Raw genomic sequence first — 19,517 nt, 5'->3', positions numbered from 1 at the left:
GAAGCAATAAAAAAGTTGTCCCAAACGAAACCTAAGCCGTCTTCTCTAATTATAATATCTATCACACTTAAATAATATCATGTGATACCCACTATAAGCCAAGATGTAGAGTATAACTATATATTCAAATAGGCAAACGCTAAAAATAAGAATTATACGATGCAAAATTTCTGCATTCTAACAATAAAGTTATACAGCTTCTTTTCAATATGCACAATAAAATATCAACATGCAACATGTATAATTGTATATTATATCTAATAAATACTTTAATGTTAAAATATAATAAAAACATAAAATATTTCGTACACATTCATCTTAAAAATGAACTAGCATTTACATTACACATCAATAATCATGCAATACCCATTTAGCTTGCCATGGTATAAAAATTCTATCTAAAAGACGAATCAAGAGATCAATGAAGAATGTAGAAGATGAGAGGGCAATCAAGGAGGTGAGAGGGGAGACACCCATAATCATTGGAGAATGTATGTTAGTGTAACAAGGTCACCATAATGATCGAGAGAGGCCAAAATAGCTTGTCCTCTTAAAATTTTTATATTTACTTTTATAATATTTTAATACAAAAATCTAAAATAAAGTGCTAGGGCTTAAGATAATCCTATATTTACCCCGCTCTGTTTCTTGTACCTATTAGAGTCTTATATTGGGTTCTCATACCCACACCCACCCATGTACCCACCCATACCCAATGGTATGGGTACGTCCATGATCTTGTGGGTGTGTATGGATGGGTACTCAACATCGGTGAATAAATCGATTTACATTGCTAATCATCGTATAATCTTATATTACTGTAATCATCACTACATAGTGTACAGCACTTAAACACGCTGAATTATGATAAATTCTAATATGGGGCTTGAAAGTTTGTAATCAGAGCAAATGACAACAAGTCTTAAGGCCATCAGTCCATAACAGACTGCATTCAAAAAGTATGAAAAGTGAGTGGGTATAAGCGGGTATACCATCCCAAAAGTGATCATGGGTGGACGTGAATAGGCAAAGTCCGTCCAAGTAAAACATGGGTACCAATACCCTGGTCCTGACTTTGGTACCTACGCGTCCCGTGCCGGGCGCAACTTGACAAACGGCACCCCTCAAGCCCGACCTCTTGCATTATGTCGTTTCTATCGACAACGATCTCGGCGACTTTAAATCCGCTCTTTGCTGTTCAGCGCTCGTCCTGGATCATCAACGAGCAGCGATAAAAACGAGGTTGGGTGAAGAAAAAGTCGCATTTTTTTTCGGCTTGATTTGGTAAAAGTTCGCGTTTTATTGTGCTTGGGAAGAGGCGATCAGCATCGTTGTCTTTTCTCTGTTTCCATTGACAGGTAATTTCATGGGGCTCAAGCTGATGGATTTGAGCTATAGCGCAGTTTTGTCGATCTTTCTTGTTTGCTATTCATGTATATTTTTCTTGTTTTAACGGGCACCCGAGATCGTCTTCTTATGTTAAATGGCGCTTCCATTTCGTTCCCTGAAAATGCTGCTTTTCCTTTTCTGATTTTAGGAGAGAAACCTTTCTTTATAGTAAACTATGTGAACTTTAAAAAATTTTAGGTGGTCTATGAAAATGATGAAGTGTTCTATTTGACCCTTAACATTAGAGAATTGGTTGATAAACCCATTCATTGCAGGCTGAATTAAAACCTGCGAAGTTAAAAGTCTGAAAATGTAAGGCCGAAAAAAATCAAATAGACACTGCAAAGCAACTCCAGATGGAAGCCAATTGACTATCTAGTTTAGTGTTGTACTTTGTTCCTAGATTTAGGTTTTAGGCTTGTAAAGCCTTGTATGTGGCTTTTGTATAGCATTAGATGTCTATAAAAAGCCTATAGCTTGTATTAGGAAAGCATGGTTAAGAAATATAGTTTTCTTGTGTTAGCTGCCTCCCTCTTCCCTTCTCCTCTCTCCCTCCCCTCCTCTTTCAACTTCAAAGAAGAGGAAGTGTTCTTCCTCTCTTGCAAGAAGTTGGATTCAACATTTAGGTTCAACCAAAATAAGGTTAGTTATTGAATGCAAGTGCCTTAGATGAAAATCGATTAAAATCAGAGACGAAGTACCTCAGATTTGATAGTTATTGGAATTTCTACAAAATTTTTTTGTGCAAAAAGACTGGATGCATCTCCCAGAAGCTTTACAATTGAAAAGAAATTAGAAGAAAATCATTCATGCAGTATGTCATTCATCGAGACCATAATCCTCGCCAAAGTAGTTGTCTATAAGTTTGTTAGCCATAATTCTCATTCCCTCATTCGTACCGGGTGCCCTCTTTCTTTATAGTAAACTATGTGAACTTAAAAAATTTTCTTTTGTCTTTTGGATGATTGTCTATGCTGTTGTTATTTATGGGAATGCTTCTACTATGGTACACTTTATGGCTATTTTACCATAGATTTTGATGTTCTTAAAGAAAACTTAGGGGCTGTTTGGTAACAAGTGGGATCTCACTTTAGTAAGATTTAGTAAATCATTTAAATCCGGATTTAGTAAATCCTGAGGGGATGTTTGGTATCAGATTTACAGCCGGATTTAAGCGATATTTATGCTAAATCTTGCAAAACAGTTTTTGTGCACGCGTTAAATCCCATCGATCGGTAAATCATGGATTTAATGATTCATGGCATAATTCACTGCGGATTTAACGGGATTTACAGTTCATAGAAGTGTTACCCGCAGCGCTCGTGTTGTGAAACTCTACGTTCGACCTTATTTGACGAAATGAATGGAGGCATCGCTCCATCCCGTCGCCTCATCCTCTCCGAGTCATCTTCCTCTCCAGCGTGCTGTTATGTATTCGTCCGCACTCATAAGCTGGTTGCTCTCGAGGCACGTGTAACTTTTTTCTCCGCTTTGGATAGGTCGCGTACGCATCTTATGTCTGATTCCGCCCTTTTTCCCCTGTAATGAATCCCGTATAGTGTAAATAGAAGACCGGTTTTTGTGTGAATTTTTTCTTATTTTTGTTATGTATGCATGCGTGTGTTATCTTAATTTTTTATTTTTTAATTATAGATCGCTCGATTTACACATTTCATTATTATATAATACTACAATTATAATACTTCTCGGTTAATGTATTTAGAGAAATTTACCAGTAGAGCTACTCTGTTAAGCATATATAGTCATGCTTATGTCATCGTAAATCTTTGATTGGTAAGTTAATTATTTTCATAATAACTAATGTCATATTGTTCTGTTTAATTTATAACTATCGTTATGCTACTCAAGTTGAATTATTGTATAGTAATATAGTGTTTGTTATAATTAACACAATAAATAATTATTTAGTGGTATGATGGTTATGCTAAATAAAAGAAGAATGAAGCGAACATTTTACATCGGGTTTGACAAAGATAATTTTGAATCCGTGAGCGACAACGAATCATCTAATTCCATCTATCTCAAAAATTATGGGTTCAATCTTAATTTGACAGTTTGTGAAGTAAGAAAGATTATAACTCATGAAAATATTTTTTGACATTTAATTATAAATTTAAGGACAATAAAATTACAAACTTATAACATTTTTATTGAATGATTGATAAAAATAAATAGGTTTCGAAAAGACAAATGTTTGACTCATAGTAGCTCTAGCTCACAATCTCATGCAGAAGATGATATTTCTATCCACTCTAGCCAACCTAAAAGAACATTCTGAAACCCTAAGTGGTTGAAGGAGCACAATGTTGTGCTTGCCAAGCTCTTGTTCAAACAGTTCGTACACGGTAATATATGTAACGGTAATGAAAGAGAGAGTTATGGTCGAATCTTGTTGTTGTGTTGAACAAGTATTTGAGAACATATTACACTGAATATTCTATAATGATTAGATTCAAAAATATGAAAGCTGACTTCTTAACATTTTATTAATTAAAAAATCAGAATTGTTGGAGTTGAGATGATTAATTATAAATTCTAATTGTCACGGAGGAACTGTTGGAAAAAATTTCTCAGGTAATGATTTTCTTCTGCAAGTTTTCTAATGATTGACTTAACATTAAAAGACTCATTTCCTATTAATGAAAATGTAGGTGACTTCAATCCTTTTATGATTTCGCCGGCATCCTTTTCATCAATATGATATTTTTGAAAAAAATATGTGTGAAGAACTTTGCAGTTGGCATTGGTGCTAGATCCAATAACAGAATACATACATCAATAAATTTAGAGGAAGACGGAGCACTTCAGTTTGAAGATGAGTTTATCATTGCTAACAGTGTAACTTATGACTTTGAAGGAACTTTAAAAAAATAACTCCCTAATGTAACGGATGTCATGACACCATCTTCCGAACCTAGTGCGAGTCAAACGCTAGGTTTGAATAGAACAATTAATAAATCATCAAGAACTGCAAGACAACCAAGAAAAAGAGGGGATTAGAAAACCTTAATAAGTTATTGGTGGAGTCGATTAAAAATATTTTTATTTTTAAAGAAGCGGACGAAAGGAGTGACTCAGATTGTTTGCACAAACTAGGTACAATGGAGAACTTAATAACACAAGTATTATTGGTTGTACAAGATGCATTAAAGGAGAACAAAGATAACAAAACAATACTAAGGATATTGGAGGGTAACGTTCTACACAAGTGGATTGAATATATAATTAAAAATCATCCACGCTTTATGCATAAAAATTTAGTTGTAGCTGTTTCCCAATCAGAAGAGCTATTATAAGAAAGTTTGGTTATTTTAGATTATCTGCATGTTTGTGTTATTTGGTCAGTTCAAATAAGTGTCGTATGTAAATTGGGATCCTCATCAGACATATTAACTTCATCACTAGCATAATGAGCCACAAGAATATTGATGTGAAACCAATAAGAATTGCAAGGAAATAATAAAATTATCGTAAAGCTTGCTACTTTAAGATTAATGAGCCACAAGAATTGATTTAAGAATTATCAATTGTCATTTTGCTTTGGCCGAGAACAGAACAACTTAAAATAATATAAAAAAATAATAAAACTAAATGTGTTGTAACACAGGTTAATATTTAGAGCTTTTCACCTAGAGTTTCCTTCCTCACTCACACTCTATGAGAGGCTTTAGGGAGAGAGATTTTCAACAGCACAAATGCTGCCACAAATAAAGTTAGGATGTCGACGGTCTTGTTCCACGAGAAGGTAGCCGAAGGAGGAGGCGCATGTGGACGTCCGACAAGTTGCCACTGTTCGGAAGGTTGTTGTTCGTTGATCGTCTTAGCTAAATGAAATAGTACGGTCGACGTAGCCTTCTACGGAATCTTCAAACTCCCAATCAAGATCGAAGAATGGCTACTTAAGGATATCAATTTGTCCTTGAGAATCGTACGTGAATCCGTGGTCGGCTTCAGGATCGACCATCCATGATTATGGGAGGCTTCTCCATTGGGAACCTTGGAGGAGCCGACGGTTTGTGAAGGGCGAAGGAGGGACAGAGCCGGCGGTGGGAGTTCTCGAGTAGAGAGGAAAAGGGAGGGGGCGGCTAGGGTTTAGGGCTAGGGAGGTGGGGAAAAGGATTTAGAAAATTTGAATTTTATCAGAATTTTCTACGAGAGAAAAAGGGAATAATTTCAACTCCAAACTATCCCTAATATATTTCTAGGGGCCGACGGTTTAGGAGGAGTTTATGGGGCATTTAATTGAAATTAGGGAATATATTGGGGAGAGAAAAGGCATGGGGAAGGGGGGTCGGCCACATAAGAAGGGAGGGAGAGGTCTAGATTCAATGTATGTGGGCCCTAGACTTAAATTAGGAATTGAAATCAAATATCTAATTTAATTTCATATTTGATTTAATTAAAGAGGTTTCCTAAATTAGTTTATCGATAAGGAAAGTGTTTTAAATTCAAATATTAATTTGAATTTAAGTAGGAAACTTTCCTAATCAATGAGGGGTTATTTTAGGAAAGTGAATAAGGGGAATTTAAATTTTGAATTTCAAAATTCATGGGGGATTGGGAGGGGCCAGTGGCAAGGGGCCAAGTGGTGGCGGCTATGAGCTTTGGAGGGTGGCCGGCGGCTGTAGGAGCCAAGGGAGGCCGGCGGCTATGGGGTGGGAATGGCTCGATTAGGAAAGAGAAGGAGGAGAAGATGGGGGAGAGAAGGCCGGCGAGTGTTGGGAGACGGGGAGGTGGCTGGAGGTGTGGGGGGAAAGGGAGATAGATGTCTCTGACTCTTCCAAAGATTGACGGGTATTGCAATCACCCTCACTTAGGGCACTCTTTTTTCTCTCGAAACTTACCACAATGAGGAAGAGAAAAACTCAAAATTTTATTCATCAAAATCATCATCCCTAATACAATAGAAGGGGCCCTATATATAGGCCTCCACATGACAAAAGAAAAAGGAATAAAATTCTCATAGGGCTACAATAACAAACTAACTACCCCTAGGGGTAAAACAAGAAAAATGAAATATAAAAATAAATAATACATAAAATGCATAAAAAATAAAGGCTCCTGATCGTGGCCGTCGATCTCCGATGCCTCTGATAAACTCGCCAAAATATCTTTCTGATGTCCTCATCATTCTCCTCGGGTGGGAGAAAACTCGACCTTGTCGAGTGAATATCACGAGAACTCTCGTATAGCTCTAACAGATTTGGATCCAACCTCTGCAGCTCATCCCGCTCGATCCACATATCCTCAGTCATCGGTTTTCCTTCCCAATGAACTAGGTACCTTTGGCTCCCACCTTCTTTAGTGGAAATGATTTCATCGTCAAATTTGGACAATGTTTTGAATTTATGATATAGAGGATAAACTTAGGTATATCAAGTAAAATCATCAACAAACAAGAGATAATATTTATATGATTGCATTGACAAAATTGGGGATGGTCCCCATACATCAATGTGAATGAGTTCTAGACATTGAGTAGTTATAGTAGTAGATAAGGAAAAGGGAAGATGAGTACATTTAGCACAAGAACAAATAGAACAATGAAATAATGATGAAGGTAATTTGCTGATTTGCAATGCATTGGAGAGGAGTTGTTGAGTAGCCGTAGATGGGTGATCTAAACGTTGATGCTAAAGAGTGGATGAAACAGATGCGATAGTAAGAGCTGCAGTGGTGGCTGTTGTAGATAGTTGAGAGGAATGTATGGAAGAACTAATAGGATATACTGATATAGTCCTTGTTGACTAGGCCCTCGGAGAAGAATCCAGTTGGTCCGAGAATCCTTGATGATATAGTCATTAGAATCAAAACAAACAAAACAAGGATTATTAGTCGTTAGTTTATGAATGAAAAGAAGATTATGAGACATATAAGGAACATGAAGAATTTGTGATAAGTGTAGATTACGAGATGGGGTGGGTAAAAGGCCTTGACCGGTATGAGCAATGGGAAGAAGCTGCCCATTTCCAACTTGAACGGGAGAATTACCATAGTAAGATTGAGCTTGCTGAAGCTACGAGGCATCTGCTGTAAGGTGATTAGTTGCTCCGGAATCCATAAACCATTCAGCATTAGGTGGATTCTCTGTTGCAACTTAAGCATGTGGTGATGATTGATAAGAGGTATTACTTCAATCTGCTACGATTCCCATTGGCCAGGTCTTGCTTTGTTCTAAAAGAACGTTTCATACAACTTGACCCAAGCATTATTTGTTTGAAAAGCCACGCACTATGCAGATAGCTGTAATAATTATAGTAAAATTCAATGGTATAAGTCTTTGACTGTATAAAAGAATAAACAGAACTTTTGAATGTATTAAAGAATAAACAGAATAAACAAAACTGCATTAAATAATTGCAACTGAAATGTATCCCTGAACAAGAAATGGGTTGCATTTATTATTTAAACAAAATTTGAATAAACAAGACGAGAAATCAAAATTTTTTTCTAAAACAGCACTTCTCATTTCAATGACCACATAACATTTATTTGAACTTACTACATAACAGAAACACGATGATACTCCTAAAACAGCCAAACTTCCCTACAACAGCTCTTCTGATTGAGAAAAAACTACAACCAAAATTTTTATGCATAAAAGCGGTAGATGATTTTCAACTATATATTTAATCCACCTGTGTAGAACGTCACCCTCTCATGTCATTAATATTGCTTTGTTATCTTTATTCTCTTTCAATACATTTTGTACGGCCAATAGTGCATGTGTTGTTAAGTTCTCCATTGTACCTAGTTTGTATAAACAATCGGTCATTGTGTACGGGTCATTCCTTTCGACCGTTTTTTTAAAAACAACAATATTTTTATTCGACTCAATCGATAATTTATTAAGATTTTCGAATCCCTCTTTTTCCATGGTCGCTTTATAGTTCTTGAGGGTTCATCGATTGATCTCTTTGAACCTAGCGTTTGACTAGCAATAGGTTTGGAAGTTAGCGTCATGCCATCTGTTGCATTAGGGAGGTTGTTTGCTAGAGTTCTTTCGAAGTTATAAATTACACTGTTAGTAGTGAGAAATTCATCTTCAAATTGAGGTGCCTCGTCTTCCTCTAAATTTCCTGATGTAGGTGTTGCCTTATTGGATCTAGCACCAGTGCTAACTGCAATGTTTTCAGCACATATTTTTTTCAAAAATATCGTATTGATGAAAATTTCATCACATGTATTTCCATTAATAGAAATGAGTCTTCTTGATGTGAAATCAATCATAAGAAAATTTGTATAAGAAAACTATTACTTGATCAATTTTTTCCCACAGTTCCTCAGTGGTAATTAGAATGTGTAATTCTTCATCCCAGCTCCAACCATTCTGACTTATTAATTGATAAAGCGTTCGGAAGCTAGCTTTCATATTTTTGAATCTAATCATTATAAAAGATTCAGTGTAATATGTTCCTAAACGCATGTTTAACACAACAATAAGAGTTGACCACTGCTCCATTCCTTAAGTTAATGTTACATATATTACCGTATACGAACTGCTCAAATAAGAGCTCGGCAAGCACAACGTTGTGCTCCTCCGACCACTTAGAATTTCGGGATGTGCTTTTAGGTGAGAGCAGATAGAGATATCATCCATTGCACGAGGTTGGGAGCTAGAGCTGTCATGAGTCAAACCTTTAGCTTTTAGGAACCCTTCATTTCTATTAAACATTTATGAAAAAATGTTATAAGTTTGTAATTTGATTGTTATTAAAATTGTTATTAAAATTCAGAAAATATTTTCCTAAGTTATACCCTTTCTTGTTTCACAAACTGTTCAATCAAGATTGAACCCGCAATTTTTTAGATAGATGACATTAGTTAATTCGTTGTCTCTCATGGATTCAAAATTATCTTTGCTAAATCCGATGTAAAACGTTCGCTTCATTCTGCTTTTATTTAGTCTAATCATCATACGACCAAACAATTATTTATTGCGTTAACCATAACAAATATTATATTGCTATTTACTTGAGTAGCATTGTGATATTTACAAATTAAATTGAATAATATGACACGAGTTATTATAAAAATAATTATACTAATCTAAGGCCTACGATGACATAAGCATGATTATTTGCTTAACTGAGCAACTCTACTCACTAATTTCTCAAGACACATTAACTTAGAAGTATTATAACAGTAGCATTATTTAAGAATTAAATGTGTAAATCAGGCGATCTATAATTAAAAAATCAAAAATTAAGATAATGCACGCATGAGTACAGAACGAAAAGGAGAAAAAATTCACAAAAAATCGATCTTCTATCTACATCATACGATGTTCATTACAGGAAAAAAAATGACGGAAACATACATACGATACATACACGGCCTATCCAAAGTGGAGAAAAAAATTACCTGTGTTGAGAGCAACCAGCTCAAGAGTGTTGACGAAGACGTAGCAATACGCTGGAGAGGAAGACGACTCAGAGTGGATGAGGCGGGGGCTTAAGCGAGGCCTCCATTCGTTTCGGCAAATAAGGACGAACAAAGAGCTTCACAACATGGGCGCCGTGGGTAACACTTCCACGAACTATAAATCCTATTAAATTCTCCAAACTGAGGGATTTAGTAAATCCTTAAATCCGGGATTTACCAATCGCTGGGATTTAATGCTCGCACAAAATTGTTTGGCAGGATTTAGCGTAAATCCGTATGTAAATCCAATACCAAACAGCCCCTTTGGTGTTTAGATTGGTTTTTTCTTTTTTGTTAACGAAATGCTTGTTATTTGTCTATCATTCCATTACCAAAGATTTGTTTGAATCCTTTCTAAATAAATCTTGAACAGCTTATTGTATCGTATGATTTCACAATCTTGTAATATATATGTCTGGTTTATCTTTTTGTTCATCTCTCAAGTGTTCTACTTCTTGTAGTGCATTGATATAGAGATGTGCTATTCACTTTGTTTGAGCTTTCTTATAGAATTTTGCTTCGTTTTTGCTGTATGCATATTTTATCGGGAAAATTATACTTACTTGTTAGGATTGATCACATTCAGATTTTGAGTAACTAGATTCATTTAGTAATCACATCAAACAGAATAATAATCAGCCCCTTATTTTGGACTAATTAAGTGATTTGATAAAATAATAATTTATGACCAATTATATTATAATTTCTTCTATTTTATCCATTCTGCAACTAATGTGAACCGTTATATTGCACTTTTTGTATCGAAAGCTTTAGCTGGTATCAACATGTCTATCCCTTTGGGTTTTGATGCAGATATCAACTTTTTAATAGTCAGGCAAATCAGCCAGGAAATGTCTACATCAACAGCTGCTTGTCTGCAAATGTTAGCGAGAAGGCCATCCACCTCTTCTTCAGGGATGATGACTTCATCAAGTGCAACGGTTGATATAAAAGTAACCACCCAAGTTAAACCGTCAAGCTCATCTTGTATCTCCTTCATCAAACCAGTTCGCCAGAGCTTTACATCTGCTCAGCTAAAAGCCAGTAATGTCGTTATAAGAGCAATGTCTGAGAAGAATGAAATTAATGGTGTTTCTGGATTGAATATCGATTTAAGAGGTAAAGAGATTCCTGGTTTTTGCTTCCTAGATCCTAAGGGATGAGAAAATTTACACTTAATGTAGCATTGTTTCTTTTTACAAATTAATTTGATAGCAGTTGCAGCCCCCACAATTTTTTTTATTCATGTTGAGTTCTAATTCTGCTGCAAGTGTCTGGTTTGCTTTAAGCCTGCAAAAATTTTGATTAATGTTGTGCCGTTCAAGCACTTCCAATTAAACAAAGTAAATTGCATAATTGGTCATGCAAATATTATCAATTATCTAGGCTTTTTCGTTATCACAGCTGTAGAAGCCAATTAGGAACTTGCCCTCAGCATTTGATTAATTATTTACTGCATTTTGAGTTTCCATTCTTTGCTTTTAGAATATTACAACTAATGATGCTTCATTCTTTAACATTAGTAACACTTCTTCCAATTCTATATATATATATATATATATATAACTCTGTGTGTATTCTATACATGAAGCAGACATAGATATTGGAAACATGAAATTTTTGTTTGGATGCTTGGAGGATGAGGAGAGTGTTAGGAGTTGGTATATGAGTGGAAAAAATGGAACAATTTATATTTGGAATTATGATTATAATAATCCCATGGAAGGTTGGGCCACAGTGACAAAGTTTGTTGACATCGAACACCCACCCTTATTCAAAACTTTTGAGTTCTCTCATGGAGCATAAGTAGCCATATCCAACAAAAATGACGAATAGAAATTCCCTAATCTACATATATTCCAAAAATGCTTGACATCCAAACAAAAGATGTTAGCTTCATGTTAAGCCACAAAGCAAGAATTGGACAATGCAAAAACATGCAAAAGAACAAAGATATATATATGCAACACACGTGAAAGATGATAATATCACAGGATCACCTATTGAGATCCAAAAAGAGGAAATAGTAAAATTTAAAATTTTGTTAGTATAACTAGAAAAGACTCCTACAATAGGAACTTTATTTTCTTATGATTTTAAAGTTTTATTGATGCCCAATTTTAGCTCCCTGATTATTAATTCATGAGGCAGACCATGTGACAAACTCCTTGCATGGATCTATTTCTTATGCTCCTTGTCCTAGTAACAAGGATATAACTTGTGATGGTCTAAAATCTAATTTAGAGGAATTATTCTTTTTATCTTTTAAAATTAACATAAGAGTATGTATTTCTCTTTTATCAATAATAAAATTGTTGCGTCCTGGAGTATTCGCGGTAGTAGAGAAATATAAAATTAACGTCTTAACTTTATACGAAAATCCGACATGCAATCAGATAAGAGAGAGGGTTCAAGATTTAAAGAAGACATCAAGATTTTTACATGGAAAACCCCTGAAAATGGGGAAAAACCATAAGGTCTAGCCTAGTTTGAATAAATTCACTATTATTTGCAGTCGATTACAAATGGGGCTCTTCTTTAGGGAAGACCTTAGCTTGATGTACATCTTATATAGTACATTATGGGAATACAAAGAGTCGCTGTGACATGTTTGTTTGGTTGGAAGGACCATAGTCGATGAGCGACGCAAATCACGCAAATCGGAAGGACCGTAGTCGGTGGGCGACGAAAGTCTGGCAGAATCCCGGCGGTGGTTGAGGAGTTTTTCCCCTCCTATTCTTTTCTTCTTCTTCTCTTCTCTTCTTGCTATGGTCCCCCTTTCTCAATTTGATTGAATCGCCAAATATTGCGCTCTATAAAACATAAACTTGCTCAAACTCAATCATATAGGCCCCGTTGAGCTCTGAAAATATCAAAATTGAGTCTGGAACATTGAAAAATGTGTTTGGGGAGCTTCAAAAATATCAAAATTGAGTCTCGAACATTGAAAAATGTGTTCGGGGATCCAAAAAACGTCCGATTTGAATCGTTCAGGCCGAAAATATGGCCCGAACATGCGTGAACTGATGAACCGGCCGGTTGCCGCCCACAGGCTGCCGCTGGCGGCGGTACACGCGCCACACGAGAACTAGCGCGACCTGCGCGGTTATGTTAATTTTTTTATGGGGTCCACGTGATCAAAAAATTACGAAAAAATTCCAAAAATTCCAAATAAATTAAAAAAAATCGGGAAAATTCCAAAAAAAAATGGAATGTTCTTTTCTTCTCAAAAAAGTCTATAAATACCAAGGGCCTGGGGGAACTTGTACCTTCTTATTTTCTCCCTCTAATTTTCTGACAACCGAGGCATTCCATTGTTATTTAATAGGTGATTTTCCCTACTTAATTCAGCGCCCCTCTTCTTGTATATAAATTATAATTTTTTCATTCTTTCTCCTTCGTTTTCTCCCATTTTTCTTCCTGCTCTAGAGGCCTTTCGCTGTTTTTCGAAGGTGACTTTTCCTACTTAAATTCAGTGCTCCTCTTCAATGTAGAAGGAAATTGTTTCTCCTTCCACTGTCTTCTCTTCTAACTATCTTCTTACAGTCGAGGCATTCCGCTGTTTTATATAGGTGACTTTTCCTATTTAAATCGGCGCCCCTCCTTTTGTGTAGAAGTTTGACTTTTTGCAGCCTTTTTTTTCTTTCTCCTTCCGCATTCTAACTTTCTTATAATTGAGGCATTCCCCTATTTTTTGTAGGCGGCATCCCCAACTAAAATTCAGAGCCCCTCTCCATGTGTAGAAGTTATAATTTTTGGATTCATTTCTTTTCTTTCTCCTCCCGAATTCTAACTTTCTTATAGTTGAGACATTCTTCTGTTTTTTGTAGGCGACATCTCCTACTAAAATTCAGGACCCCTCTCCGTGTGTAGAAGTTAGAATTTTTGCCTCCTTGTTCTTCACTTGCGTTCTTATTCTTGCATTGGAGGCATTCCACTGTCAAAGATAGGCGGCATTCCCCTATCAAGCTTCAGTGCCTCTCTCTTGTGTAAAAGTAGATGTTTTCCTTCTTGTTCTTCTCTTGCGTTCTTCTTGTTACGATTTGGCCAGTTCGAAGAAAGTGATGAACTTACCAAGAATACCCAGTTCAGATGTCGAGATGGAGGAATATGTTGAAGAGATGTCTAATTTAAACAAAGGAGATCTAATAAGATATGAAAGTTAGTAACAGTAAAAGGTGGTTGTGCCACCTAGGATTGTTAAAACTCTCTCTCTCTCTCTCTGATAATTACGTTTTTACCTTTGCTTTTCTGTGAAATAACTTTAATATTATGTTTCTTTCTCTAGAATCATGACTACTGTGAATAAGATTGAAATCTTTCAGGTTGATATCGCCAAGTAACTTAAAAATTGAAGTGATCTGTGGCCTCTTCTTTATAAATATTATCATATGATACAACATCCCCTACTCCAGTAAGAGGCGATCATTTAAATAATGCAATCAACAAAATTGTTTACGCTGACCTGATTTAGGCTTATAAATAGTTGATGACATCCCAAAAGAGAAGAGGATACAAAACTTCGCTAATTAAGCTAATAATGTGTTAGTTCTAGAGAAAGAAAAAACATTGGATGGAGGAGGTTTGGAAGTTGAGAAAGAATGATCTACAAAGATTCTACTGAGAACTGAAGTCTTACTGATGAGGACATCGTCAGCATTTTCGACGCCGGAGATCGACGGCCACGAGCATGAATTGTATTTTGTCATTTTATTATTAAATTGTGGATTCTTGTGGCCATCGTAGTTTTACAATTATTCTTTGTGTTTCTTGAATTGTTTGGTTGATTGATCTTGCTCTACTTTGCCCAAGCAAGTTAAAAATTAAGAGTTCTAAGGATCACTCTTTTATGACAATGATAATTTTATTTTGGGTTATTATGTTACAATTGCTCTCTTTAATTTCTTAAAGTAACTCCTCCATCACATGTACGTTTTACATCACTTACTTTGATTGATTAGCATGAATGGAAACGCTTCCTTTGCAATCTGATGATATAACTCCAATCCTAAGTTCTGGATCGTGATTATGATGGTCAATATTCCAAGTCATTCATTACTGGAATTCCAATCCCATTTACTCTTTTTGAGGCATTTTGCAATGTTTTATTTAGCTCTGGGCCTTTGACCTGATATCTTTCTTGATTTTTCTTTCTTCATTCTGTTGAAGCACATTGTTAGATGACCACTACATCTTTTACTGTTTTACCATTTTTTTTCTCATACCTTATTTGTTCACAGGTAAAAGGGCATTTATCGCTGGAGTGGCTGATGACAATGGATATGGCTGGGCAATTGCCAAGGCTCTCGCTGCAGCAGGAGCAGATATTCTTGTTGGTACATGGGTCCCTGTATGTGTTCTCTGCTTCATTAGCATCTCTGCTATTTGATATACATGTCCCCTTAACTATGTCATTAAGGGTTTTTTCCTTTTGCAGGCACTGAACATATTTGAAACGAGCTTAAGGCGCGGAAAGTTTGATGGTTCGAGGCGGTGTGTAATTTCACAATATTGAAGAAGCTTTAAATCTTCTGCTTTATGATGCTTACTGTATTCATGCTGCAGGCTTCCAAATGGTTCTCTTATGGAGATTGTCAAGGTTTATCCCCTTGATGCTGTGTTTGACAGTCCTGAGGATGTTCCTGAAGATGTAAGATGATATTATTGATCTTCTCGATTGTCCTGTCTTGTCGTTAGATATGTTTGTATTAATATGTTTGCTGCTTTTGTAAAGATTAGGACAAACAAACGTTATGCAGGTTCATCGAACTGGACTGTGAAGGTCAGCACCTTATGACACAAATTTCTGCACCTCAAAGTAACAATTATTGCACTTTATTTTGCAAGATTCTTGGATTTCTATCCTGAATCTTATAATGTGCAATAAAGAAATTACTGCTGCTTTTTTTTTTCTTTTTTACTTTTCAAATTTTTAACAACTTTTTTTTTCTTTTTTTAATTAGGAAGTAGCTGAATCGGTCAAGAATGATTTTGGAAGTATAGACATTCTTGTTCATTCCCTTGCTAACGGGCCAGAGGTGTGTTGTTTTATGTCACTGTATTGCACTGTTATCTCTCTCTTTTGCTTTCCATTATTTTATTAGAATCTCAATTACAGGTCACCAAGCCTCTATTGGAAACTTCCAGAAAAGGGTACCTTGCAGCTTTATCTGCTTCTAGCTATTCCTATATTTCCTTGCTCCAGCATTTCCTTCCTATTATAAATCCAGGTACTTCCGAGATAAGCTACTTCCGGGATAAGTTCACTTAAGTTTGCTCAATGGCTTTGGTTAATATGCTTTAAATGGGATTGAATGGCCTTGATGGTTACCGAATACTGATTAGCCATCTGTAATCATTCTATCTGATTTGCTAATTACTGCAAACTTTTGGATATCAAGTTTTTTTTTTTTTTTTGTTGCAGGTGGTGCTACAATCTCTCTCACATACATTGCTTCTGAGAGGACTTTTCCTGGGTAAAAACCTTACTTCATTTTGACCGTTTCTGATAGGTAGCACTTGCAGATCTCTAGTATTTCCTGTCAATATTTGGAAAACAGCGAGAATTCTCCACAAAAATCCGCACAAGACCATGAAAACAGTGGATAATTTGTATTATTTGATGAAAGGGAAACTGAAAATAGCAAGATACAATTGATCGTCTATTCGAGAGGAGGATTGATCTCTCCCAAATCTCTAGACGCCGCTAGAGCCCAAAAGAAAACCTTAAATCTAAGAGATCTCAAATTTCAGCCAAATTCAATATGCCCTAACCCGAGGAAAACAAACTATTTAATGCATACAAATGAAAAGGAAATCCCTAAATAGTCCCTACATTCAAATTTCCCTCTTAATTTCCCAAAAAATCCTTCATATTCGGCTCCCTTGGAGCTTGCGGATCGTGCGGCTCTTCCTAGAGGCGGAAGAGTTCCTCTCAAATTGTGTAAGTTGGTCCCGTCAGACCGGCTCGACCGGTCTAACAGTTTCCATGCTACTTGAAGTTAGGGATGTCAATTTTGACACGACCCGAAACACGACCGAACCCGACCCGAAAAAATCTGGGTTCGGGTCAACCCGAATCGGGTCGGGTTGAACAAATCAACCCGTTTTAAAATTCGGGTCGGGTTCGGGTTGACCCAGCAACCCGAAAGTGACACGAAAACTCATATTTGACCCGAAAACCTGAGATCGACCCGTTTTTTACCCGTTTTGACCCGATTTTGACCCGAAAATCGAATATTGACCCGGTTTTGACCCGAAAATTAGCAATTTTAGATCAAATTCGGGTCATTCGTGTCGGGTCGGGTTGACTCAGACTCGAATCGGGTCGGGTTCGGGTCAGGAAACCTGACACCTGACCAGTTTTTAAAAACGGGTCGGGTTCGGGTTGACCCAAACAGTGCCGGGTCATTTTCGGGTTCGACCCGAACCCGACCCGTTGACCCGAATTGACACCTCTACTTGAAGTGATAAATGCAATAATTCATGAGCATCTATATTTATTTCCTTGCAGATATGGTGGTGGTATGAGTTCAGCCAAAGCCGCACTGGAGAGTGATACTAAGGTATTTATCATATCCGTCACTCACTCCATTTACTTTTGATAGTTCTCAACATATCATCATGATCTAGATTCGCTACTAATTTGCTAAGTTGACTTATTAATGAAGGTATTAGCTTTTGAAGCAGGAAGGAAGAAGCAGATTAGAGTCAATGCAATTTCTGCAGGTATGTTTCTACTCCGAAGAAAAGTTTTTCACAAATGACTATTTCTGAAGCTCTTCACTCTTTCCAAATTCACAGGCCCACTGGGAAGCCGTGCTGCCAAAGCCATAGGCTTCATTGAAAAGATGATAGAATACTCTTACAATAATGCACCATTGCAGAAAGAATTTTTAGCAGGTAAATGTTAAGTTAACCTAAAAAATGCAAGTGAGCTACTTTTATCTTCTTGTTTCGCTTCCTATGATGCAATATTTCTCATCTTGTTATCAAAAAATGGTTCGCAGATGAAGTTGGTAATACAGCGGCTTTCTTGGTCTCTCCATTAGCTTCTGCTGTCACAGGTTCTGTAGTTTATGTTGATAATGGATTAAACACCATGGGTCTGGCAATTGATAGCCCATCTCTCTCAGTATAAGAGATAGGAGGATAATCAAGTCATTATTGGACCAAGAGCAAGCATCCACTTCTTATTTTTTTATCTCCTTCGACATTGCACTCTGATATTGCTATTTACTTGGATGATTACTTAACAATTATTGTATATTTCGACAATTTACTAAAAGCAAATGTATTGATGAATTTTGATGATATTCTTGGCAATTGGTATACTAAATTTCTTTCTTTGATGCCTCGAGTGGCCAATTCTTAGCGACTTGCAGGTGATTTTTGCAAGTTTTATCTGATCGTCTAGAAGAGTAAATGCATCCCTTAACTTATGCCTCGTGCAGCCAATTCTTAGCAACTTGCAGGTGATTTTTGCAAGTTTTATCTGATCGGCAAGAAGAGTATTTGTGCCTGAATCAAGAAAAGGGAGCTAGTTAATCCTATGAATATTGATAACAGTTGCACATATTTATTCGGAGATATTGTGAGTAAATGCATCCCTTAACTTATGACTTTATGGTGTAAAAACATTCCTTATATTGACTAATATGTTGAAAGATGGATTTTTATTGATGTTTAAACAGAGCTAGTTCATATAAGAATTGACTCATTTTCACATAGATTATCTTGATCTTGTGGTTGGGAGTTTTGATTATCAACTAAGAGGTCTTGAGTTTAAATCTTGCATATGTGTTGTGTGTGTTTCAGAGCCCTGCATTGGGTACCCTGTACCCATATCAACACCCACCCATATACTCATTCATACCCGATGGGTATGAGTACGCTCATTGTTTTATGGGTGGGTATTCAACATCGGGGGATAAATCGATTTAAATTGCTAATTACCATACATCTTATATTACTGCAATCCTCATTACGTAGTGTACAACACTTAACCACGTTACGACTACGGTAAATTCTAATATGCAGCTTGAAAGTTTGCAATCAGAGTAAATGACAACAAGCCTCAAGGCCATCAGTACATGGTAGATTGCATTCAAAAGGTATGAAAAGTTGGTGGGTATAGGTGGGTATGACATCTCGAAAGTCACCATGGGTGGGCGTGGGTAGGCAAAACCTGTTCGAGTAAAGCATGGGTACCCAACCAGGACCCTATGTAGGGCTTTGGTGTGTTTGCCTTAAGTTTTGTTCAGGATGATTTTTTTTACTGTTTTCTAAAGGAATTTGTTTGTACAAAAAATTGTTAAATTAAAAAATTTTGTACTAGAAAGATGCTTCATATTTTCATGTTTTGCTTTTTGATTGTGTTCAACTATTAATTAAATTGCTTCAATTTGTTTAGCAAATGTAATTGGCTTTGTTATCTATAATATGTACTCTAATTTATTTTTTAAACTTAAAAAATGATATATGATTATATGGATTCTAAACTTTTTAATTTAATAAATAATTTTAACAGCTTCTTATATATATTCGTAAATTTTTTGCTGTTTTTTAAGAAGACTTTCTAGTATAAAAATTACTTGACTAAATGACAGTTTTATTAAATAGCAAAAAAGTTATCTCACACGAAGCCTTATATATTGAAGTGTTATATGCGTAATTATAAGAAT

At 36.1% G+C, this 19,517-nt stretch overlaps 1 protein-coding gene across 5 annotated transcripts; it reads left to right on the top strand.

The window, feature by feature from the left end:
* The first annotated feature begins 1,088 nt into the window (after nt 1-1,088).
* Nucleotides 1,089-18,185, top strand: LOC110101270 (enoyl-[acyl-carrier-protein] reductase [NADH] 1, chloroplastic). 5 transcript variants are annotated; one of them, XM_028699212.1, is made up of 13 exons: nt 1,089-1,358; nt 10,683-10,953; nt 15,075-15,184; nt 15,272-15,327; nt 15,400-15,484; nt 15,569-15,616; nt 15,798-15,872; nt 15,953-16,064; nt 16,259-16,310; nt 17,348-17,399; nt 17,505-17,562; nt 17,638-17,736; nt 17,844-18,185. In XM_028699212.1, the coding sequence occupies exons 2-13, from the start codon at nt 10,686-10,688 to the stop codon at nt 17,972-17,974; spliced, it is 1,146 nt and encodes a 381-aa protein (XP_028555045.1). In that variant the 5' UTR covers nt 1,089-1,358; nt 10,683-10,685; the 3' UTR covers nt 17,975-18,185. The 5 variants fall into 5 exon arrangements, with proteins under 5 accessions (XP_028555045.1, XP_028555042.1, XP_028555044.1 ...); XM_028699209.1 differs by having other exon boundaries at nt 10,679-10,953; XM_028699211.1 differs by having other exon boundaries at nt 10,670-10,953.
* Nucleotides 18,186-19,517: the final 1,332 nt, after the last annotated feature.

Source organism: Dendrobium catenatum, unplaced genomic scaffold (genome assembly GCF_001605985.2).
Source record: "Dendrobium catenatum unplaced genomic scaffold, ASM160598v2 fragScaff_scaffold_1220, whole genome shotgun sequence".
Classification (NCBI taxonomy): Eukaryota; Viridiplantae; Streptophyta; class Magnoliopsida; order Asparagales; family Orchidaceae; genus Dendrobium; species Dendrobium catenatum.
Note: the sequence above shows the minus strand (reverse complement) of the source record. Positions and strands in the feature narration are given on the sequence as shown.